Source organism: Anopheles coustani, chromosome 3 (genome assembly GCF_943734705.1).
Source record: "Anopheles coustani chromosome 3, idAnoCousDA_361_x.2, whole genome shotgun sequence".
Classification (NCBI taxonomy): Eukaryota; Metazoa; Arthropoda; class Insecta; order Diptera; family Culicidae; genus Anopheles; species Anopheles coustani.
The window spans coordinates 36,979,259-37,004,241 of record NC_071288.1 but is presented as its reverse complement, the minus strand read 5'-3'; the positions used below and the strand labels follow the sequence as shown (position 1 = coordinate 37,004,241).

Here is a 24,983-nt window from a genome sequence, read left to right as displayed (position 1 = left end):
TTATTTAAAGGTAGAGTGATCAAATAAATCATTAGTCTGACTTGGGGCACAATTACTTTAAGAAACGATTGCAAAGAAATCAAACTATTTTGTGTTTTTGACTTCTGTGGAAACGTTCTTTGATCATAATGAATTTTAAGTTTTCTTCATACAGTTCGTTCATCATTAATAAATGGTTCAAAAAAAGTATCAATGTGCTCTACAACTTTTTTTCTATTTATCTTAGTTTTATTCCTGCAATTTATTTTATTTAGTCCAAAAAACATTGGAAATTAGCTTCCAAGCAAGAATAAGATAGACAAGATCAATATTTTGCTACGGTAATAATACTTAATATACATGCCTAGTTGCATGCAAAACATTTGATAAGTTTTTCTAGACATACTAGCCAACACCACAGTTCCCAGGATTTCCCATTCCCGCCACCAATAAGGATCAGTTTGAGATCATTTCTGCGTCCACGTCGTCAAATTTGATGGCTGATGATGATTCGTACAAACTATGCGGTGTTGATATTTATACGCTCTATACATTTCCATAACTTCGTTGTCCGACTGAAATCAGGTATGTGGGTTGGTAACGAAATACTAATCCCGATTTGCACGAGTCGCTTCGTCGGCCTCATCCGGTGCCGTGTCCTCTAGCCGGTCCATGTCCAACTGCGAAATGGGACAGTGGCGCTCCAGCTCTTCGCAATCGTTGGCCGTCAGGTACGGGAAGTACTCTTCATCGCCCTGTGGCAAACTGTTTGAAGAACCGATGGAACTGTCATCAGAGCCGAGCGCTTTGGATCTGAGGGTTGAAGTGGAGAGCGGACCGGTACGCCACACATTAGCATGTAAGACTGTCCTGGGGAGGAGTTGGATTGACCCGTACCCACTTCTCGCCACTTACCGGAAGATCATCTTGAACAGTTTGAACAGGATCCCACTCTTCGGTGTCATCACCTTCGATATCTCGCAGAACGTTCGCAGAATGCAGGCGCGTCCGTCGAATCCGTGACTGAAACGGAATAATATCCAACTAAATGTTATCCAACCAAAGACATTTATCGTATCTTACGCCATAATCATATTCTCCACTGATTGATGCACATCGCGACGGGTTATCTTGAGCCCGGGAGGATTAAAGAACTCGATGTTCATACGGAAGCCGATACCCTGCGCCCAAATGCTGGTGTTGTCCGCGACGCCATCCTTGATATTTACACGAAACTGTGAATTCACCAGAGAGATTTGAGTCCTCCATCCTCACCGACTTCACTCAACTAGCTTGACTTACGAATCCTCTCGAAATCGGGTGGAAAATGAGATTCCGCTTCCGTCGGGCCAAAGTTTCTGTAGAGTTGTCGCAGCAGTCTCGCTTTTCATCAGGGCCATGGACACTGCACGTCACTGCAATCACTGTAATCAGCATCGCTATTGACGATATTACAATCCACCGTAAATTCATGTTGCTACCAAAACATTCGAATTCAACTAAATGTTCAACAGTCTAGACACAATGCGACGATTCAAACTGTTTCTCCGATCATTTGCACCGGTCTGAGCCAAATCGTGGATGATGATGAAAGGCCACAGCTAGGAGAAGAATTTGGTCGCCTCGACCAACTGACTTTCAACTTTCCCTTCCCGGTCATTGACTGTGTCAATCAGAATAGTTCGGTTGGAGAAGCGAATCCGTCACACGCAGACATGTGTGGCTCCGTGATTAACGTGTTAGAAAATCTGTGTCACCGGTCGTGATCGTGAAACGAAAAGAAAAAGCACCTCAAATAAACCGAAATGGGAACAGCAACGGTTCTAGTTGTAATGTGTCCCGTGATGTTCCATTATCGAAGCGATGTGTTCACCCGTCGAGTGACGAAGCTTCCAGACATCTTGTTTAATTTACTCTACGTCTTCTACAGATGGAAGGTTCGTTCCATGCCTTCGTACTTCCGGCTCGATGCGTACATTAGGAATAAATTCTTTGGTTTTGACACTTTTACTTTAAGTTGCAAGGTGAGCGAAAATGATCCAAGGTCTTCGAGCTTTCAATGAGAAATAATACGAAAAAGGGATGAAGATGTATTAACAGTTCTTAATTGAATTTTTGTTTTTAAAAAATCTGATAAACTGGTGAAATTACTAGTAAGTGGAATCAGAAAAACCGGTTTTCCATTAATTAATAATTAATTTAGTTCCTAGTTGAAAGCTAAAGTTAATATTTTAATTTCATCATTTTCCAACATTTTTACCAAACCCAATATTTGAGATTTATAGTATTCACCGTCAATAATAATTCTATTAGTAAACTGGTAAATATTTTTTATTGTACAAAATCTTGCTTCTGACAATAAACCTTCCTTCTTGTTATTCGTTGATTATGGTTTATCAATGAATTTAGCCGTTTAGATGGGTATGATAATTTATTCACTAAAATCTTCAGCAGATTTTCCAAATAAGGCATACAATATTTTCAATCGGTTTCTAGAATTTATTTAACTTACGAATAATCAAAGCTTTTTTGGAGTTGATTACTTGAGCTTAGTATGAAAAAGAAATGTGAAAGAAATTGCCATTTTACTGTTTTGTTATAGTTTCCATCTAAATTGCTCTTAACATAAAGCGAGTTCACCAGTGCATGGCCGTGATAGTATCCAGGATGCCATGGCCCCAGGCGCACTCGTCGTACACCCGTCCGCAGTCCACTCCGTTGGCACCGTACTTGCGTGCCAGTTTAAACTCCTCCGCCAGGTCGTCAGTGTCGGCCGGGCTGGAAGTAAATAAACCACATCGATCTACCTCCTTATTTCTACGTAATTAAAATGCAACATCACCCCGGTGCTTACGCGAACACGATGTCCATAATCTCGCCCACCATTCCGTTGTGGGAAAGCGGTGTGTCGGCCACCTCGCAGATCGTCCGCAGCAGGCAGGTACGTGCCTGGCGCCGGGAACCACCGCCGGCCCCGGCGAGGAACTGCAGCAGCAGATCGTACAACTGCTTCCGGCCCGTGTCCACGTACGCGTCGGCGTTGTAGCGATTTTTCCACACCGACTCGGGATGCGGGAAAATGATGTTCGGTAGGATGCGATAGTTCGCCTGCAGGTTGATGCCGAGGTTGATGCTTCGCCGCAGCTTGTGGTGGAACCGGACGGGTGCGACGAAGCCAAAGAGCACCTTTGCGACACCGCCATTCACGGGAAAGCTGAGCACGTAACGCCGATCGCGGCTGTGATGGGCCGCAACGAGGGTGGTTGCATTAGTGCATGACGAGTCCATGGTCACTTCCCCGTGAACAAGCGTTGCAAGGCAAATGGCCACGAGAGTGCAATGCCCTAGCCTGGTAGGATCGAAGTAGTACATTTTGTCGGCTTTAAATCAAAGTGTTGCGTCGATCCGGGGGTGTGTAAATGTACTGAGAGCGGTGTAGAAAATGAATTGCTGCAGATGAAGGCAGTACAGTTCATTTGTTGACTCTCCAGCTTAGCAGCACCCAGTTCTTATGAGAATGTTAAGGACTATTTTTTTTCCTTCACGAATCATTTCATCACGACGATGCTGGGGTTGTTTCTCCACAGAATGTATATAAAATAAATATTTTATTAATAACTGAGTAACGACAGTTCTCCTCCGACAAACAAACGCACATCTACTCAACACTTTTTGAGCAAGCCCACCTGGGGAAGGTTTTTTGGGGACAGTTGTAAGAGATCCAGTGAACTGATCGCAAGCACGACCCGCCGTACATCACGTCCGCGCGTCTTCGCCGACCAGGTTGGAAAAATCACTCAGCACCGATCGGTAGCAACGGTCGTAGATCAGCTCGCAGTTGGCCCCACTGGCTCCGAGCCGTTCCGCCATTTCGTACGCTCGCTTCAGTTCCTGCTCGTCGTCGGCGAAAGACTCGTGCACGGAGGGACTGTGGATAAAAAAAGAAGAACAATTTGACTTCAAGACTACAAGTCAACGAGGAAGGAGTTTTCCGTGACGTACCTCAGCAGAAGGTGCACCACCTCAGCAATGAAGTCCTGCTCGAGTTCCGCCTGGTCGAACGGGCTGTGAGCGAGCTCGCAGACACTCCGAAGCAGACAGTCCTTGTCGTAGCCGAACACCTGCAGGAAGTCCTCCGTCAGCGTGTACAACTGACCGGCACTGAGGGCCAACGGTTGACGATTGTGGTCGTGATCGGTGGACCGCTTCCAGCTCCGAGCCGTCACGACACTGGTCGACGGGAAGTAGCCCCGCACGATGCCCGCGATCGCTCGAGCCCATGTGGCCGGTTTGTAGAACTCCAGCAGCCGAAAGGGCAGGTTGAAGTTCTGCTGGAATCCCAAGTTGATGCCCAGCTTGCGCGCGGAGTACTTCTTTTTCGGGAAAAACAGGCGCCCATTGGTGGCCGTGCACATGCTGACCTGAAAAGAACACAATTGATTGAATCCAGGAGTCACTCGGAGGCACAGACCCAAGCACAACAGCATACCTGCAGGGTGGTTTGGATCGGGAACAGGAGAACCTTTCGCTTCGTTCGAGACAGTGTATCCAGTGAGCCATCGTGGCTCGTCGTCGATCCCTGGGCTATGGCCATCGACACCAGCACCAACCACACACCGAACAGCACTACAACAGCGGACCGCATTCTGTCCCGTGTACGATCGTCCGATAAAAGTATAACCCCGATCAGACCAAAATCCGTTGTGCTGTGTGATCGCTTTTCCGGCGGCGAGTACAACTGGTTTGCGCACGATGAAAGTATGCCAAAGATATTGTCCCCATCGCAATCGAGAGTCGGCGCTTCTGGGCGTGCGTTGAAAAAATTGAGCGCAGCGAAGTCAGTGGAGCGAACCGACTCGTGGAGAATGTCATGGGCCCGCTGCCGTCGGGTCGGAAACGTGTGGAAATTAGCGGCTTTTCTAATCGGGCAAGGTACACGAATTGGAAGTCTATCAACAAGCGGACAAGGATGGTCATGACATTTCGTGGAAGGGAGGATTCTTTTTGGGGCCACGATGGCCCGATAGTTCTGCAGAGCGAAATTGACTGCGCAGATGTGTACGGTTGCATTTCAATTTGAAGTGATAATTTATGGTAAAAAATACTCTATTAATGAATTATGGTCATACAATTATCTGAACTAATATTTTGAGCAATCACCTTACACGTAGGTCTGTTTAACACACGTTTCCTTTCGGATTTTGGTTTTAAAAAATGTAATGGTCATTTAATTTAGTGTTCAGAAAACATTTTCATTTTGCTTTGATAAAATAAAAACAAATTAAGCACTTAAAATATGACTGTAGAGTTGGGGTTTTATCATAAACAAATCAAATCTGTTAAAAATTAGCTTACCCTAGACCAACATTGAATGATTTCTTTGATTGTTGAAAAATCAACTTTCTTATCATTTACATCAAATACGGTAGGTTTACAACTTAAACTTCTAAATCCTTCTAATTCTATCCTAGAATCCAATGCTTAAATACCAAAACTAGACTTTTGAAAACTGTGTGCCAAATTTGCGTTTGTTTTATTGTTCTGCTCCTCATATGATTTATATGATGTTGATAGAGTTGAAAGGCAGTTGCAATATTTATGTACGGATTCAAAAGGTATTTTCTTTCTTCTCCTTGATGGTGGCTAGAAAGGTACTGGGTGTCTCCATCGTTAACACCTTGACGTCCGCATAATTCACGGTGTCACAACGCTTTACGGCCGGCGCGTTTGCACTAGTAGCATAGATCAATAATGGCGTTTAAAAAGACTCGAATGAAAATGATGAAAAATCTACTATTTATTTATGGCTTAAACAGCACTTAGTTGAATGTTTAAATTAAAATCTCCTCCTCACCCTCTAACACAAATAAGATTGCCATTCCTGCTTCATTAATTGTATATAATTTGTGTCTTCAATCGTACATACAAATCATTTGTTTGTCACCGTTAAAGCCAGATGCGAATATGAAAATTTAAAGTATCGCTTGATATAATGAAATTTTTCATTTGAAATATTTCAATTGGTATGCGGAATGCATAATCCTAACTCAACCTAGCTGGCATGTATAAACGTCGCAGTTGAAACAGCTGACTGTCATACATTGTTTACATTTTTGCCGAACGTCACAATTGTTTACTTTTGTGATAATGTTTTTCCTTTTAAAATTTCATTTTCTTTCCAAAACAATCGATTCCCGTTCTGTATTTAAAAGGTGCAGTTCGACAATTTTCGGATTATCATCAGGTATAAAATCAAAAACAGATTGGCATCACTAAGGAATAACAATAATAACGACTTTCTACAGGATTGGGAAAATGTGGCGTTGCGGTCATTCGAGTTTCCGGTGGAGCTTCGAAGGATATTCTTCAAAAGAAAACACGACTAAAAAAGGTTCCCGAACCACGGAAGGCGTTGCTGACAAAGATTTATCACGGCCAAACGGATGAAATGATCGATCGTGGACTTTTGCTTTGGTTTCCAGGTGAAAATTTTCCAACTTTCCGGTTTTATGTTCCTATTAATAATAATTTCCTTATTTCGATTTAGGTCCGAATAGTTTCACTGGTGATGACACGATTGAGTTCCATGTGCACGGTGGATCGGCTATAGTTTCGGCCATGTACGACAGCTTGGGCACTTTTCCCGACACCAGACTGGCGGCACCGGGCGAATTCACCAAACGGGCGTTTTATGCCGGCAAAATGGATCTTACGGAAGTGGAGGGTCTTGCCGATTTAATTCACGCCGAAACGGAAGCCCAAAGGAGGCAAGCACTGCGTCAAGCAAATGGACAACTTTCTCACATTTATAATGGCATGCGTTCGCGCCTTGTCAAGGCAATCGCGAGCGTTGAAGCGTACATTGATTTCGCCGAAGACCAGGATGTAGATGATGGCGTGTTGGATGCGACTTTGGCCGAAGTGGAATCATTAATTACCGAACTCAAATCCCATCTCGACGACAACCGACGGGGAGAGCGGCTTCGCAACGGTGTCCGTGCGGCCATTGTGGGGGCTCCCAATGTGGGAAAGAGTAGCCTCATAAACCTACTCAGCCAACGGAACGTATCAATTGTAACTAACATAGCAGGCACTACGCGGGACATTGTAGAGTCACATTACGATATTGCTGGTTATCCGGTGGTACTTGCCGATACGGCAGGATTACGCCCGTTCACCGATGATATCGTCGAAAGTGAAGGGATCGCACGGGCCAGGGCGTACGTCGATGCTGCTGATTTGCTGGTGTTAGTTCTCGATGCGAGCAAAATAGAACAACCTGCCCGGGTAGATCTGCAGCTTCGAGAGTATGCAATATCAATCGGGCTTTCAGAAGCAGCCCTGGCACGAGCTTTGATCGTACTGAACAAATGTGATCTGTTGACGGACGCAATTGTGGAAGCTTTGAAGACTAACACCTCCTTGAACCTCATATCGTGCAAGAACGAAGCAGGTCTTCCGGAAATGTTGGATCGCATGAAAACGCGACTGGTGCAGTTGTGTGGAAATCCTCTCACCGAATGCCCAACCATAAGTCAGGAGCGACATCGGTACCACCTCAAGAAATGCTTAGAACAACTCGAGCGATATCGAAACTATTTTGCGGACACCATTGTAGGTGATCGGGATTTGGCCATCGTAACGCATCACTTGCGCGCTGCCGTCCGAAGCATAGGGAAAATAACGGGTTCTGTAGAAACAGAGGAAATTTTGGATGTAATATTCAGTACGTTTTGCATAGGAAAGTAACGGATCGCCATTTGCTGCTAATAGCCAAATTGTATTCAAGCTAAATGACCCATGTTTCCTTTAAAGCGAATCCAAGACCCATAAAATGTGCATATAATACATTATAGTTTGTGGTGTTTCAATATTACTTCTTTATGAAGTTGGAGAAATAGCGATTATAAAACAAGCGATAAATCGAGTGCATCTTGGTTGGTGCGTTATTTTTCCAAAAGTCAACAGATTGATTTGATGGAGTTTTAAACAGTTAAACCAAAATGATTTCACCTGGTACTACAGCCTTCAACTAAGCTAATAATTAGAATCGAAAAAAACTTTACTTAAACCGAGGACATTTTAATTCGGTCGGTTTCCTCATGTGCCTTTATACATTGAGACCAATTTCTAACTTTTCCTTAAAACTCTGGGAGCTCCATCAATTTTCTTTCGGTAAAGGCCTTTGTTTTTGTTCCTCCTCGGCTGGGGGATCTTCAGACCATCTTTTTTAAACTTCTCTTATGACCTTTTGATTTCGTCTTCCTAGCCTGTATAATTTTATTTTTAAGTTATTTCTGTTAGAAGCTTGTTTGATACTATGGGGACTTCTTTAAAATGTACGTGATGGAATATACAAATAACCCAAACGGCCAGAAAAACAAGTCAGTTGGGCACAGTACTCGCAATACTTGTCCCCAAGCGTAAGGAGTTGGAACAAGACACCTGTAAAATTAACCTTTAGTTTCTGTGAGTAGTCGTTGTCTTGCAGTTGTTGTTTGGTCGCTGGTCAGCACTCATTGTAGTTCCCACTTCCTTTGCCGCTGCCTTGTTGTCGGTTTTCACGATCACGAAACCTCCACAAATGTTCATCTTTGTAGCCATTTACTTCACTTTATTGGGGGTTGATGGTTGCGTCATTCTTATACCGTTGGTTTGTTCTTTTATACATAAAAAAAGTTCCGCGTTCCATGTTAAACTTTCCCACCCTTGAGTTTAATGCAATTTTGTATAGTACTAGGATTTGGGTCGGTGCCTCCTGCAATATGGAGTGATCAACATCAGATGCTATCGCAGGATGAAAAGTCTGAAGAGCTCGCTCTCCTAGTTCAAATTCACGGTAAACAAAGTGCTGGTACTATAGAATATAATGTAGCAGAGGCGTTTTTTGTTTGGATGGACTCGGCCTCCGTCAACTGCGTATAAGTGAGCATCCAAACAGGAAGGTCGATACTAAGAAACTACGAATGCCTTGTAGTGCCGATATCCAATTCGGCGGGAACTTGTTGCTGGTGTAGTGGTGGCACGTTGTTGATCAACAGGACGCCGACTAACTCGGCCCCGGACACTGCGCAAGTTCAGGGAGCGCAAATGTGAACTTTCACAAACTCGGAACCAATTTCATAGAGTGATGAAACGTCCAACAAAAACACTTTCAATAGACTGGCACAAACGAAGTGTAAAACTTCACGATTACCCAACTGGACAAGGCAATAAGATGTATAGCTCATATGCTACAAATGCCTCGGGTTTACTATCTGCACAAGCGGTGTACGTGCTAAAATTACAGCCTTTAAAAAGATAATCTTTCAAACTGAACTAGATACAAGGAAAACAGGCTGCCATGTTTAAGAAATCGTTCACCGAGTGTTTGAGTGTGCCGAAATATGAAAGATGAGCGGAAAGTTTTATCCCAAGCACATGTGAAAATATGAAATTATTTACTGCCAAAGTGCATCCACCGTGTAACCATTTGCGATGAAGAAGTTGCATCGGAATCCTCTCACCGCCTTTCAAGAAAGTTTTTTGAGTTCTTTCAGGAGTAGGGAAGTAAAGTTTCGAAAATACTTATCCTCCTCTTGCGTGGCAGAGATCGGTGTCGATGCGGTTGCTGATGCACAGATAAAGAATGCATTCCGTACGGGGAATGGCCAATTGGACCAGAAACCAGTGGTTCATCGATCGATCCGAAGTTTGCTGACATTGCGGACCATCGTTTAGGTCATAAGGGATAAGGGTGGTGGCATATGGCAGCGGGTAATCCGGCGCATATAAATCCTTCCAATGCACCTGGTTGTTTATTCGTGTGTACTTCGACTCATCCGCGCCCGCTGGTCACGTCCAAGGCGGTTAGTCCTGAGGAAGAAGCCCGGTCGTATTATCGATACCGGGAGCATAAGGACAATAAATTCCTTCCCTCACACCGATTGGCGGACACCAATCCGCCAGCACGCTTGTCAAAACGATCCAAACCGCCGAAGCAAAAGCGCCACATGGATGCGAAGTTTTCCTGTGCCCGGCCCTTGGGCAGGGCCAGTTTTTCCGGGCGAGGTGAGGAGTTCAGTTTTCCACGCCGTCCGGCAGAGTTATTCGTGAAAAGTTGCTCCTAAGCAGCAGCAAAGTACTTCACCGAAGCTATTCGGTTGTCTCGGGCGTGTTGGAGTGTGCTTGGCGTGTAGTCTGCCTAGGGTGGGAAGAAACCCGACGGCTTTGGGATGGGGTTGAGCGAGATATTATTTTTTTATTCCTACCCCACAGACCGTTCCACCGGTCTCTTAAGAAACAAATCCCGAGCGTGCTTGGAATGCACTGTGCGCGTTTTTGACGGGAGTTTGGCGGAAGGCAGCTCAGCACACTCAGCTGCCAGTTGGTGGTTTAAAGCGTTTTCCCGGCCCGACTAATTGGAATGTACCCAAGCACAATCTTTCCGCCTATCTTTCCGGCGAACGGGCGTGCGATCTCGTCTCAAACGTTATTTATTGAATGATTCATTTCGAATCCCAATTGCGGATCCCCGGTGTGTCGGGTCGGGCGAAAGTGGACAATTTAATTAACATGATAATAAGAGCCTTTAACTGCGACGCTGCGTGATAAATTAGCGCCAGCCTGTGGGTTTAATTTTTTTCTTCCTTCCTCTGTACCGGAAATGTTTTCCACGACGACGTCGACGACGACGACGACGACGACGACGACGAACGATTCACCCCATGGATTGTTTTTATGTCTGTCTGCGGTGTCGGGTGGAAAAATAGATCGTCGAGTGATTACGAAAGCAAGTTCGGAAGGCTTTTCGTTGTTTGTGGGAGGTTTTCCTTCCCCCTGCGCATTCCCTTAATCGGGCAAACTGGTTTTAGTTACTTACTTCGGAATGTACGGACTAGTGGTTGAATAAAGATGCGCCCGGACAAGCGAACCGTTAAGGACCTCGATAAAATAATAATAAGAATAAATAAGAAATAAATTACTTACCCCAGTGCCGGCGGAGGTTCTATGGGATTTTCTTCGCTGCGACAAAATGGTGACAGTGAGGGTTGAGTTGATGTTTTTCTTTTATGTTAACCACACTCACAAACACATACACACACGCATATACACATGAACAGAACTGATACACATAAACGGAAGCTGCTTCGCTCCGCTTTCCGGTGGAATTGATTCTATGAGCTGTTTTTCCTCGGGTGATAGCGCCAAAGACTACTGCATTTTAATCACCTGTACCATCCCCTCCTCCTGCCCCCGAGGTCACGGAAGAACAGACAAAAAATAAACAAGATAAACATCTCCTTCCAACGTTCAGCACGCTCTGGAACGCCGATGAAGCGGAAGCGACCATGACCATGGAACTCGGGGTGGAAATTCACCCCACTCGCCCAGCTGGCGACGGGAAACTGTTTCAAACTTTTGTTCCCCCTCGTGGTGACCAGGTGCCGAAGGAAAGATGCCTTGCGAAGATATAAGGTCGGTAGTTATTAAAGTGAAATTGACATGTCGATGTGGTCCGTTCTGTTCTTTTTTTCACATCCCACACCACACAAACCTTTTCATGCGTTTCTGAGTGAATAGGTTATTTTGTAGCTTTTTGGAATTTGTGTGGTTTTCTAATCGTTTGTTTGTGAGTTGGAATGGGAGAACGAAGAATAACTTGTTATTAATAGCTTATGGTGTCTAGTTGGTATTAGACAGCACCGAAATAAGTTGAATAGTATCGTATTTACACGTATATAACACCACCTTTCCTGGCCATGATTATTTCTACGAAAGCAAAGGGTTGTGGATTTGTTTGTCTTTATACTTCACATCATAAATCCATTACTGCATCAATTGAACCATCTGTTTTTTCGTTAACTTGAATTTAAACTGATCGATCTAATGCTCCTAGTTTCGATAATTTGCCACTGGTTTTTCGACCTTAATTTCCTTTGTTGCCAAATCCCACATTTCTTGAATTTCTATCGCCTTTTTTATTATTTTCCAATCTCTATCCGTTACAAGGAATGCTTAGTTTATCGAGGCAAGGATACTATGTGTATTTTATTTTGTTTAAATCTGTTAAACATTTAAATGTTTAATGTTTAATTTAAATGTTTACGACAGTTTTGGTTGAGTTTAATTAATGGCAATTAGTTAAAAAATACAGTACTTCAGTTTTCCACCAAGCTCACTAGATTTCTACCTCAACCTTAATCCAGTTTAATCCGGTTGAATCTGGTTGAATCTGGTTGAATTCCAGTGAAATCCGATAGAATCCGGTTGAATCCGATTGAATCCGATTGAATCCGGTTTAATCCGGTTGAATCCATTTGAATCTGGTTGAGCCGGTTGAATCCGAATGGCTCCGGTTGAGTCTGGATGGATTGAATAATTGAAAATAAACATTGAAAACAACTCGAGAAAAATCTTGAAGTGTTTCTAAAATCCGGCCTGAGTGGCAGTGGAAACGGAATATTCATTCATTTAGCTACATAATACATGTATAAAGCGTATTTAACCGGGATCGATCTCATTTTTCAACATTTGAGCTAGTCAATTTGAGTTTTATATTACCTTGGTGGTGTTTTCATGGAGTTCAGATTTAAATAAAAAAACCCACGTTACGAGCAAAACACTTTAATTGGCCATGATCGGATTTAATTGTATGCTTTTGTTTGTGGAAATTTTTAATCGGAAATGGATCAATTAGAAGGGAGTGTATAGGAGGAAGGAATCGTTGGTGTGAAGAAAACCCTGCCTGATAGATTGTAGGAAAACTGTGTGCTTCCCATTTTATGCAGAGTCCATATGTTAAATACATTTTAATTTATGTAAGTGGGTCGACTTTGGGGATTTCTATGAGAATCCCATTCTTACCATTTTGATTGCTTTTTGACGACTTGCTAAGGTTAATTAAAAGCATCATTCATTACATCGATCAGCTTTCATCAAAACCTTAATATCAATATTCAATATATCTTGAGGACAATATATTTTATATTTTGATATAGAATTAACGTGCCAATCAATTGACAAAACCAATTGGTTCGTGACACAAAATATTTCTGAACCAAAACTCATCTCTGATTGCATTGGTTTTAAACTTTAATCAATTATGCCAAGCTAAAAATTATACTTTCTATCATTTCGTTTCGGACAAAAGATCACAAAGATTTTCTCATTATTTTAATGGATTCGTTACTCATTCATCGCCGCAAACAAATCCTTGGAGTGGGATAGCACAAACTCTAAATGAAAGTACCATTGCAACGTTTGTTGCTGCGTTTATTTAAAGTTAAACTGAATCTGCTCCGAATGGAATGTAAACAGTCACTGGTCAATAGCGCACCGGCCATCGGGTGTGGGTGGAGCTACTTTCATAATTTCAAACATTACCGGGCGACTCTGGACAACTTCGTTATCATGTAGAGGTTGTCATGTTGTCATTTCATGCGCTTGATAAAACCGTTACTGCCAGTGGTTGTTGGTGCAAACGGTTTGTGCCTGTCCATGTTTCGTAAATATATTTTAATGCTCATTGGACAGGGCAGCGACATTTGGTTGTTTGTGCCACACCGACAACCCCTGGTTCACGGTACAATTCCGTGTGGATTCTTTTCTCGGAATCGAAGCCATTATGGGCTAGCTTCCAGGGGAGGATAGGCGTGGCGAACAAAATCAAAAGGCTTCTCGTAAAACAGTACATTTACAGGAAAACAAAATGCTGGTTTTTATGATTGACATCTACACAGGACAATATTTTTCGGCTCGGCTTATCAAACATAATTGGCTGGCTTGTTTTTCACGAATAGAAGATAATTATCTACCCTTTAAGGTAAGAAAATACAACAAACGCAAGCATCAACTTTTAAGCAGCCAACGATTTGCTATTTTTCTTTTCTCGTAAAATACTGGAGATCACATTACTAGCTGTGCAAAATTGGTTGTGTTTTCACAATCGTCCTCTTTCGCGCCATATTCCTGGAATGAATATTTAAAGGGCTCCAATAGTCACACAGCTACACACTTTGTGTCGGAGCCTTTCCAGTGAGTTTTGTGCGCCTTTCCTGTAATCTCCCTTGATGTATCCGTCCGACAGAGGGAAACAGCCGATCTGGCGGACGTGAAGCAGCGATACAATTTTCCATCGCTTGCCGTTCTCCTCGGGCCGCCTTGCGATGAAGCTGGCACGAAAAATCCAACCGACCTGTGCTCGGGGCGCTGGCGAGAAAAAAGAAACTAAGTTTCCCAGGAAAAAGCTCGTTCCGAACGGAACTGGTACGAATGAATTTGTCCGCCTGCCGCCCATCGCGGCCGTTGCTCGAACGGGCCAGGTGACGCTGATAGCGGCCACCTGCCGGATGTGAGCATAGCGGAAAACCATAGCTAGCGAGGGAAAGCGGTGAACTGTTGCATCGTGCAACCTTTTCGCCCTGTTGCTGCAGGTCGGTCCACCGAAGCGGTCGGACGAGATGCTGCTTCACGCTCGTGTCCGTTTGCATCTCATTCATTTGTCCTTTCCCTCCCTCCTCCCAGCATTTCGCCCACACTCGTTGCAATTGCATGTCGTCTGATGAAAGTTCTAATGACTTCATGTACCGCTGCCGGAGTGCCGGTGAAAGTCCGTTTGCGTACAATGTGCTAGCGAGCAAAGTTCTCCGTCGTTTTGCGCGTTTCCGTCCGCCGGCAGGCTGCCCGGGAAAACCCGCCCGTTCAAAGGATTGCGTGGGCTAGCCCATGGACATGGATTGTGCACTCCCACCCGTGCGACCGTACCGGAAAACGAGAGGGAAACGCATTGTACGACAGTCGCTCATAAGTTTCCGTGCGAGGTGTTCGTTCTCTCTGTCTTTTTCATCATTTTCCACTTTATTACTAAGGGAGTGCTTAAACGGTAGCATTTCGAGTGGAATTGCATGCAATGGCAGATCAGTGAGATCGGAGAACTGCATATCGAACCATACTAGCTATTCCAATTCCAGTCCGAACTCTTTGTGAGTCTGCTGATGTTATACATTGTGATCAAACAATTCAAATGATAATGTATAAATAGCATAATAGTTGATAATGTAAATTTCATAATTTTATTGTTGCATAAAAAAATCACCATTTAAAGTTTCTTTACTGCTAATTTATTGTATCCTTCGTTTTAGTTAAAAAATTATTTAAATTATTTAAAAAATGTTGAACATCTTGAAGAATTCTTCTTTTCACTAGTATGACAGTGAAAAGAAGAAATCTTCGAGATGTTCAACATGTGTTTACACTAACATTTTATTCACATGGTTGTGTATGAATTATCATAATTATAATTTAATTCTAATAGTTATTATGTCTGAAAAAACATTTTTCATTGAATTATAATACAATTATAAAAATGACGTAATCAAAAAATTTTATAGTTTTTTACGATGCAAAGAATTGAAAATTGAAATTCAATAGTTAGCAAGTCGCGTAAGCAAAATAAGAGCAACCTCGACTAAGTTTTTTGCCACACATGTACATTGTGTTTTCGTTCCAGTCGGTCTATATTGCCCTTAGTTTTCGTTCTCATTAAAAAAGGTAACGATTATGTATCTCAGTCATAATCTTATTTTCACGAATACTTTTCCTTAGAATGTGTTTACAGCATTTCATACTCAAAGTTGTTTGCCTTGGTTTCTTAATTTTTTTTCGTAGTGCTATGAAATTCAAATGGGATCTTTGAAACACGTTACAAAACATTTTACATTATTTCACATACTTTTAGGCCGCATGATTTCACAAAGAAAACCAAGCTAAGAGTTTGCCAGACCAAGCCATTTTGCAAACAAAAACTTGCCCTTTGTCACTTCTTTTGGTTATCGTATATTAGCACCAACATACTATCCACTGAATGGTGTCTGAATGAGGACATGAGGAGAGAATTTCATGTGCGTGTGTGTCGAAGTGTGTTTGACATTCTCATGGATAGAGCCTGGGTTGAAAGGGCCGGAAAATATCCGGAAAAGCGGAAGCTCATGTAGCCTTCGGGCGAAAGCCCGAGTGATGCCTGGCAATGGAGCGATTTTCTAGAGAAAAACATCCCTTTCCCGTTGCCTTCCTGCTTCACCATAAACACAGCGTGTTTCGCGTGCACAAAAGACTCCTTCTCCCCTTTCCCCATTTTCCTACTGCATTTGCACACCATTGCGAGAACTGCCGCTTGCGACGGGTCGTGCGGCTGGCATCCAGACGGACGGAAAGCCGCTAGGGTTACTCCGGATGAGCTACAGCTTCCCTAATCACACCGTGCATGTTTGAGCTGTCGTTGACTGTTTGACTCTCTTTGTGCAGTAATTATTCTTCGACAGACAGCGTCACCCACCGGTCAACCCGGGACATTGCGTTCGGTTCGAGAGAGCACATGAAAGGGTGTTCCATTTGTTGTGCTCACAGAGGAAATGCTAATCAAAACTCCAAGAAAGCGCAGAGAAACAGCTGTGTGGAATACAACAAAACAGCTAAACTGCAGTCAGGGTTAATGAAATGGAATTTAAAGATAAGCGAACAAAACCACAACGTAGAAAAGGTTTAACGGCAGAAGCAAACAGCCGTTTTTAAATGTTGTTATTCAAAAATGTATCAAGAGTTTTGTTTTCCAAAAGTTTTGAATAGAGAAATGCTCACAATAACTTCTCTTTTCGAGTTCGACGTCCTCCAGACATGTTCATCATCCTAAATGCTTTTTAAGAGCTTGTAAACTGTTGGAGGCTGGAGCAGTGTACCGCCAGGTATAAATGCATGCCGATCATACGTCATCAGCGAGATGACGCGAGCTGGAGACAGCGTGGTCGTTCGGCCCTTTTGACCAGCGACACTCAAGGCGAACGCACGTACCTCTCCGCAGCCACCACTACCATAAGTATAAGCTAACGTTAATTATAATAAATACACCCACATAGAAGCACAACATTTTGACGACGAGGATGGACGAAGAGTTTAAAAAACTTTTCGCTGAATTTATGTCCAAATTCTCCACAACGGATAAAACATCGACAACGGATACGCGTATTGAAACGTTGCTAAGGTCCATGACCGACTTCAATCCTACGCAGGACAAAAGCTACACTTTCGATATGTGGTACAGTCGATACGAGGACATATTCACAGTGGACGCTGCAAATCTCGATAACGCTGCAAAAACACGGTTATTACTGCGAAAACTGGGTAATGACGCTTTTCAGCAGTATTCAAATCACATTTTGCCGCTAGCGACACGAGACGTAAACTTCGAAGACACAGTATTGAAATTGAGAAAGCTTTTCGGTTCTCAAACTTCATTGTTCTCGAAACGTTACAACTGTCTCGCAATGAGAAAACGTGCTACGCAAGATTATACTGATTACGCAGGGTTAGTTAATCGGCAATGTGAAGAATTTGGCATCGGGAGTTGTTCAGTGGACGAGTTTAAGTGCCTTATTTTTGTGTGCGGTCTACACGAAGCTCAAGACGCCGAAATAAGAAAAGCATTGCTCGCAAAGCTCGAAGTAAACAAAGCAACCACTTTAGAACAACTCATAACCGAGTGCAATCGAATAACAAATCTGCGACGTGATGTGGAATTAGTGGAAAAAAAATCAAGTGATGCTGCAGTGCACGTGGTTCAGCAACCGCGTTTCACAAAGAAAAAAACCGAAGCACCAAGAGGAGCGTTCTCGCCGTCGCAAATCGAACAAAAGGGCTCTACGCATCGAAAACCTAGAACGCCGTGTTGGAAGTGTGGAAAGTTACACTTTGTTCGAGAGTGTCCCTACCTCGATCACCGATGCAAAGAGTGCGATGGCATCGGACACAAAGAAGGGTTTTGTCAATGTGTGAAATCAAACCCAGGCAAACGTAGAAAAGGGAAGGCATCGAATATCAATACGATCCGCACGGTTAATCACATCAATGCGCAAAGCAGGCGTAAATTTATCAGTGTAATGATAAATAACGTGAAAGTGAAGCTCCAGCTAGATTGTGCTTCTGACATCTCCATCATCACGGAAGACAATTGGAAACGGATTGGAAGTCCACCTACAAAACAACCGACAGTTAAAGCTCGGACCGCTTCAGGACAGCCACTTCCACTTCACGCGCAAATTGACTGTGACGTCATCCTCAACGGAACCGAGCGTAGATGCACATTATTTATCACAAAAGTTGACAACCTCAATCTTTTTGGGTTGGATCTTTTCGAATCGTTCAACTTATGGCAAATGCCGCTAGAAACTGTGTGTAAAAGTGTGAGCGCAACCAGCGAAGCTCAGGAGCTGCAAACAAAGTATCCATCTCTCTTCGCAAACACACTCGGTTGCTGCACCAAAGCTGAAGCAAAGCTTTATTTGAAGGAAAATGTTCAGCCAATTTATCGCACTAAAAGACCAGTTCCATTTGCCGCTCTACAGGAAATTGAGGCAGAGTTAAATCGATTAGAGAATATGGGTGTCATATCTACAGTAGAATTTTCGGAATGGGCAGCACCAATATTAGCCGTTCGAAAGAAAGCAATCAACGGCCAGCCTTCGAAAATTCGTGTGTGCGCAGATTATTCCACTGGCCTGAACAATAGCATTGAGATGAATCAACATCCGCTACCATTGCCGGAAGAAATCTTCGCCAAACTCTCAGGCAGTACTATGTTCTCACACATCGATCTCTCTGATGCTTACTTGCAGGTTCCCGTAGAAGAAACATCAAAAAAACTGCTCACGGTAAACACCCATCGTGGTCTCTACGTGTTTAACCGATTACCACCGGGCATTAAATCAGCTCCCGGCACATTCCAAAAAATAGTGGATTCGATGATAGCCGGACTGGAAGGTGTGGAAACTTATCTCGATGATGTTCTGGTGCATGGCAGAACTGTCGAAGAACATCAATCCAGATTATATAAAACGCTCGACCGCATCCAAGAGTGGGGATTCACACTAAGATTCAACAAATGCTCATTTTTCGCGTCAGAAATTCGTTATCTCGGGTTCATTGTAAACCACAAAGGAATTCGCCCAGATCCAACGAAAACAGAGGCTATTTGCAACTTAACACCTCCTCAAGATCTAACAACGTTACGATCATTTCTAGGCGCTATTAATTTTTATGGAAAATTCGTTAGCAGCATGCATCAACTGAGACGTCCACTAGATGCACTTCTGAAGAAGGATTCAAAATGGAATTGGAATAAGGTTTGCCAAGAATCATTTGATCAGTTCAAAGCCTTGCTTCGCTCAGACCTGTTGTTGGCTCACTATGACCCCAGTTTGGAGACAATAGTTGCTGCCGATGCATCCAGTCATGGAATAGGAGCGTGTCTCATGCATCGTTATCCAGATGGATCCATAAAGGCGGTGTGCCATGCTTCTAGAACATTGACGTCTGCAGAACAACGCTATGGACAAGTAGAAGAAGAAGACTACGTCATAGCAGCAGTGCAATTAGAGGAAGAAATTTTTGCAAACGTGTCAGCAGTTTTCACAGCACTACCAGTGCTCAGCTTCAAAGATATTCAAGCAGCCACATCAAAGGACACGCTACTACGGGAAGTAATTCAATATGAGAGAACTGGTTGGCCGAATAACGCAAAAAAAGTGAGTCCAGAGCTCCGTCCTTTCTACGATCGTAAGGAAGGATTTTCAATAGTGAAAGAGTGCCTCATGCTAGGTGATCGCGTAGTGATTCCAAAACAATACCAAGCTGCAGTGCTCAAGGAACTACACAAAGGACATCCTGGTCAGGAACGAATGAAATCAATAATGAGGAGTTATGTATACTGGCCTGGAATAGATCGAGACGTCGTAAATTTTGTGTCAGCGTGCAAGGAATGCGCAGCAGTAGCGAAGGCACCATCGAAATCGCTTCTATCATCGTGGCCGCTACCCAGCAACCCTTGGCAACGCATACATCTAGACTACGCGGGTCCTTTCGAAGGTTCATATTTTCTTGTAATCATTGACGCATACAGCAAATGGCCTGAAATCATCCGCACGTCATCTATCTCAACGACAACGACACTGGATTTGCTGCATGAAACATTCGCGCGATTTGGATTACCAGAAACCATTGTATCTGACAATGGTACACAATTCTCGAGTACCGAATTTAAGGAATTTTGCGATTCTTTCGGAATAATTCACTTGAGAACCACCCCATATCATCCTCAGTCCAACGGACAAGCGGAACGCTTCGTAGACACACTCAAGAGAGGGTTAAGGAAAATTTTGCCAGAAACTAAGTCTGTATCTAGAGCACTACAAACCTTTTTGTCTGTTTACAGATCAACGCCAAACAAATCAGCTCCAAACGGACTCTCACCTGCAGAAATTTTATTGGGGAGGAGGCATAGGACAACCCTGGACTTGCTCAAACCTTCTACACAGACGACATGCGAACAAAAAAGAAACCGCCGTATGGAAGATCAATTCAATAGGCATCACGGCGCTAAAAAGAGAGTTTTTGAGAAGAATCAGAAAGTCTACGCAAGTACTTTCAAGACAGGAAAACTATCGTGGTTAGCAGGTGTTGTGATTGAGCGAGTAGGAAACGTATTATATAATGTACTACTAGACGGAGGAAAACTCATTAGGGCTCACACTAACCAACTACGTACTCGCGACGATTCAGAGGAAATTACTAACAATAGGGATTCATCAGATCAGGATCTTACATGGTATACGCTCGTAGAGCAGTTTCAATCAAACGAGGATACTCCAACGAGACCTAGTCAACTAGCTTTTCCCTCTCAAAACAATGACCCAGTAGATACGCCAGTTCAAGAGTCTGATCAAGCACAACCTGCGGCTCCACGTCGTTCCAGCCGTAACCGTTCCGCTCCAAACCGATATGGACAACAGTCTTCATAGGGGGGAGATGTTGGAGGCTGGAGCAGTGTACCGCCAGGTATAAATGCATGCCGATCATACGTCATCAGCGAGATGACGCGAGCTGGAGACAGCGTGGTCGTTCGGCCCTTTTGACCAGCGACACTCAAGGCGAACGCACGTACCTCTCCGCAGCCACCACTACCATAAGTATAAGCTAACGTTAATTATAATAAATACACCCACATAGAAGCACAACATAAACCATTATACATGATTGCAGCACAGTTATATGGTTTTTATCGATAAAAATAATAGATTCTTTATAGAGATTCTTCTTAGAGAGAGAGGTTTATAGATTCTTAAGATTAAGTACTTGGAAAATAGCAAGAGAAGCATTAAAATAATTCTGTAGTTTGAATCCGTTTTTTTAAATATTTCCGATCTTGATTCAATTTCGATTTTCAATTATTTCTATATATTGATATTACTGATTTACTGATATTGTTCTATATATTGAAATTATGCTAAAGTTAATTCACATTTCCTTCTCCACTATTTACTTGTTTTTGTATAAATATAACTTTAAAAATTCATTATATTCAACAAGTAAAGAATTTTCCCAACAGTCCGAACCTTGTTGTTTATTATGGTCTAAAAATCCTCAACCGAGACGACAGAATACTGGAAACTATTCTTTATGATACTTTTCTCATTCTCATTTAATTCTGTTCAACTGCTTTTCACAAATTGAAATATTTTCTACTGTTAAAAAAGGATATTTTTTGTTGGCCATGTCTGCCCTTTAACGGGCTTAATCCTTAAAATTGGAAAATGTCAAATAATCAACCATTTTACCATTTTGTGCATAGAATGAACTATGAAAGGGTAAAAATATGACATTCTTAAAAATTCCATGTTGATGTTTTTAATCGCTTCATCAAAAAAGTCTAATTTTTGTTATTAGACAAATAGCTTCATTATTTTCTTGACATTTCTGGTAACCGCTGGCAGAGAAATGCAAAATGTTGGTACAGTTGGTGAAATATTATTCCTCATGATCGTTCATGCCAAACAATTGAAAATAACAACGCAAACAGACTAGGTCCATCCTTATGGGAAGAAGGGTTAGGAAGGATTGGTTTGTAGAAATCAACATGGGTTCGAAAATTGGTTAGAATATCCAACAATGCTTTGGTACACTACAAGCGTACCGCACAGCCGGTTTTCGGTGGCACATCGGTGGTACCAGCCTGGTGGACCATTCTGGCGAAGTGGATTGAACAATTCGATTCAACGGAATGGTTCTACAATTTCGACAGCTTCGGTTGAAGCCGCGACGTTGATTGCGCTTAAATCGCCCACCATGCACGGCACTGCTGTGCCGAAAGTCGGGCATCCCTATCAAAAGCTTATCCTAACTCGGTTCCGCCAAAGAGTAGGCTGGGTAGCTCGCGGACGTTTGCGATTTTGGGCGCGCTACAAGCATAGAATACACATTTCGTAACGATCTGGCCACCATGCGGAATTCGCGGAATCTAAGCGAGAGGCAAAAACGCACAGCTTGCCGCAGCTGACGCCAGCTTCGGTGACACTCTGACCGGCGAATACCACTCGGACCCCACCCTTCCCATTCGACCGGCACCTTTCCTACGATGCAAAGTTTGCTTAGTATATCTGAACCGACGTCGGAAAACTAACGGGAAGCGAGAAGTCGGTACGGGGTACCGCCCGTTTGCGATGGGTGTAATGAGATGGGAATGTTCGGAACACGAATTCCATGTTTCGCGATGTATCTTTTCTTCTTTTTCCCGTCAACAGCCAGTTTGGCGAAATCAAAGAATAATTTAATTCCGCGCCGAGCGGTGCTGATTTCGGGCCTTCCCTTCGAGGTGCGTTGGAGTTTGGGTCGTGGGAGATTTGTATTCCCCGCATTCGTCGGTTGATTCCGAAGGTGGCAGGCCAACGAGAAAAACCAAAACGAATACAGCGCAAAGGCCAGTTTGGCTGCGACAATCTCAACATCCCGGGGCTCCTCGGTTTCCATGTGGAAAGCGGGCGATGGGCCCGCCGGTGGTTCAATGTGCGTTGAGCCAGACAGCTTAACTCGAGTGCGAGCGGGAAGTGGCCGGTACCTACAATGGGAGGAAATTAAATGTACTTGCCAAGCGGAGCCAATTATTTGAGTTTTTTCCTACGTCTAGAAGAATGAGGATGGAAAATCGCGACACGACATTCGCCAGCTTAGCAGCCAAAGAATACTTATCGAATTAGATCTTTGTGTAACATTTTTAACGAACTACAGACCGGAGCTGAATGCTAAAGAAAATAAATTAATCGTTGCACTCAACTTTCAACAAGTTAATGGATTATCGCATAACAATTCAAGTTAAACTAAACTAATTTTAAATAATTTTTCTATTCAACAGCATCAACAAATTTTAATACAAATGATATACAAAATTCAATTCTATCTATTATTTGATTTTAATTACAATACCTTCGCAGTATGTGGAATTAGTGTAAAATATTCTGAAAGCTCTCCTGTTCCCCAAAATGTGTGTCTCTTTTCACTCGGATAATGTTTAAAAGCGGTCGAAAATAGCACCGCGTGGCTAAGTAGCGTTGGGGTTACGGCTGTTGTTCCTCGACTCGCTCGGTATCATCTCGATGCGCCGAGGGGAAAGTTGCAAATGGGACAACCTCGTGTTCGCCATTCATGGCGCCACCCGCCATTGTGGTGCGGGCTTTGTTTGTGCCACGGTGTTCCTAATTCGGCGTTGGGTGCATGGAACACGCCGTGGTACATGGATGCATAATGAATGATTTTCATGGTTGCATTAATGAGCGAAACTAGCTGATGGTCTCTCGGCGTAAACTTTTCGACCCGAGCCGATCCTGTTGTTTGGGCGGAATGATAACATTGGGCCGCCATTGCTCGGGTGTGGGTTCGGTCTGCGCTTTGGCAGCAGATTATGCAGTTCTTTATTGAATAATAGAAGTTTGTGTTTGCTAACGATGTAGGGGTATACCACGAGGCGATGCACATTGAAGTCATCAGTTTTGGAATGGTTTGATATCAAAATTGTTAAATATTAACACTTCGGGTAGCAAGAATAGCACCGCTCGGTTTTTTTCTATTATTTTTGTAATTTTCATCAAATTTCTCAGATTTGAATGTTTGTATAATCAGTTGCACTATTTTCTAGTGCGTTACGATCGTATGAGCATTGAGGCCGAATAATTTTGTAAAGCGGGGAAGAAAAAAAAAAGGAAGACCCATTGTTTCAACAATGACTACAATATTTAAAAAATAACAACAACGAAGGAAGAATTATATTATTATATTATAAATTATAAACTTATTGTCATGCATATGCACTGCCTGTGACTGACTTTTATTAATATTATAAACAAAGTTCAAGTAAGTAAAAAGCATTGAGGAAACATATGAATTTCTGTCATACCAGGAAAATGACTTCTGAAAATCATTCTCGCTGAAAGTTCAGGTATACTGGTCGAAAAAGTGTGTTTTCGTTTGTTTGTTCAGAATATAATTAAGGACAGAATATTTTTGTGTGCGATGAATAGTTATGTGTAAGTGGTTCGTTAAATTAGCTTTCACAAGGAACTTACGATATGCGTTAAATTCGTGAAATCGTTATTTATATCGTTATATTTATAATCGTTATATTTATATTAAATTTTTATTTTTTGAACAAATTTTGTGTCAATTAAGAGCGCACAACTAGGTTGGTTGCGTAGCCAAACACTATTGGTCCACTAAACGCTTTAAATACTTGTAGGTTAAAATTTACCAATTATTATATCACCTCTTACTTAAGTTTAGATACTCCTCTACGTCTAGATCACGTGCTACACGTGAGGATACACTACCTAGTGTATCTAGTGTAGGGGTAGGCTCTTTTACCCATTAACGCCATTTGCGAAGCCTTTAGCTAACTTTTCATGGTTTCGTGATTGATGTTTTGCCCATTACTAATGTTTGATGCTCATAAATAATTTAATATTGACTCTTTTGAATAAATGTGATTCATAGTTGTCTATCTTTGAAACAAACGAAACGTTTAGCAGTGATAGTAGTTTTATTCGTATTGCTTATCCTCATTTGTAGGTTAAGAAAACAATTTCATGTAAAATATATCAAAACTTTGTTTTGAAATTTTGATTATCTCATAAAATTATTAAATTTATTAC

The 24,983-nt window shown here is 42.6% G+C and overlaps 4 protein-coding genes across 4 annotated transcripts; 1 reads left to right on the top strand and 3 right to left on the bottom strand.

Moving 5' to 3' along the window:
* Positions 1 to 587: 587 nt before the first annotated feature.
* LOC131260294 (uncharacterized) lies at positions 588 to 1,452 on the bottom strand. The gene is made up of 4 exons (XM_058261993.1): positions 1,282 to 1,452; positions 1,063 to 1,214; positions 895 to 1,002; positions 588 to 792 (listed from the first exon to the last, which is right to left on the bottom strand). Exons 1-4 carry the CDS (start codon positions 1,450 to 1,452, stop codon positions 588 to 590), a joined length of 636 nt encoding a protein of 211 aa, XP_058117976.1.
* A 1,163-nt stretch (positions 1,453 to 2,615) lies between these two features.
* On the bottom strand, positions 2,616 to 3,267 carry LOC131260283 (uncharacterized). Its single transcript, XM_058261982.1, has 2 exons — positions 2,834 to 3,267; positions 2,616 to 2,757 (listed from the first exon to the last, which is right to left on the bottom strand). Exons 1-2 carry the CDS (start codon positions 3,265 to 3,267, stop codon positions 2,616 to 2,618), a joined length of 576 nt encoding a protein of 191 aa, XP_058117965.1.
* Positions 3,268 to 3,735: 468 nt separating this feature from the next.
* On the bottom strand, positions 3,736 to 4,537 carry LOC131260278 (uncharacterized). Its single transcript, XM_058261969.1, has 3 exons — positions 4,469 to 4,537; positions 3,982 to 4,400; positions 3,736 to 3,907 (listed from the first exon to the last, which is right to left on the bottom strand). The coding sequence occupies exons 2-3, from the start codon at positions 4,392 to 4,394 to the stop codon at positions 3,736 to 3,738; spliced, it is 585 nt and encodes a 194-aa protein (XP_058117952.1). The 5' UTR covers positions 4,395 to 4,400; positions 4,469 to 4,537.
* Positions 4,538 to 6,180: 1,643 nt separating this feature from the next.
* LOC131260271 (tRNA modification GTPase GTPBP3, mitochondrial) lies at positions 6,181 to 7,818 on the top strand (the record flags this gene model as incomplete). Its single annotated transcript, XM_058261955.1, has 3 exons — positions 6,181 to 6,223; positions 6,285 to 6,461; positions 6,527 to 7,818. Coding segments are annotated over 3 exons (1,422 nt in total), but the record flags the coding sequence as incomplete, so codon positions are not given.
* Between the last annotated feature and the right edge of the window lie 17,165 nt (positions 7,819 to 24,983).

What these genes read in the sequence shown, in the direction of transcription:
- LOC131260294 (XM_058261993.1), bottom strand. Translation starts at nt 1,452, where the DNA reads ATGAATTTACGGTGGATTGTAATATCGTCAATAGCGATGCTGATTACA. An exon ending in GTGGAGAATATGATTATGGC is followed by an intron (nt 1,003 to 1,062) that starts GTAAGATACGAT and finishes ATTCCGTTTCAG; the next exon opens with TCACGGATTCGACGGACGCG. An exon ending in CTGTTCAAGATGATCTTCCG is followed by an intron (nt 793 to 894) that starts GTAAGTGGCGAG and finishes TTCAACCCTCAG; the next exon opens with ATCCAAAGCGCTCGGCTCTG.
- LOC131260283 (XM_058261982.1), bottom strand. Translation starts at nt 3,267, where the DNA reads ATGGACTCGTCATGCACTAATGCAACCACCCTCGTTGCGGCCCATCAC. An exon ending in ATTATGGACATCGTGTTCGC is followed by an intron (nt 2,758 to 2,833) that starts GTAAGCACCGGG and finishes ATTTACTTCCAG; the next exon opens with CCCGGCCGACACTGACGACC.
- LOC131260278 (XM_058261969.1), bottom strand. Translation starts at nt 4,394, where the DNA reads ATGTGCACGGCCACCAATGGGCGCCTGTTTTTCCCGAAAAAGAAGTAC. An exon ending in GTGGTGCACCTTCTGCTGAG is followed by an intron (nt 3,908 to 3,981) that starts GTACGTCACGGA and finishes TTTTATCCACAG; the next exon opens with TCCCTCCGTGCACGAGTCTT.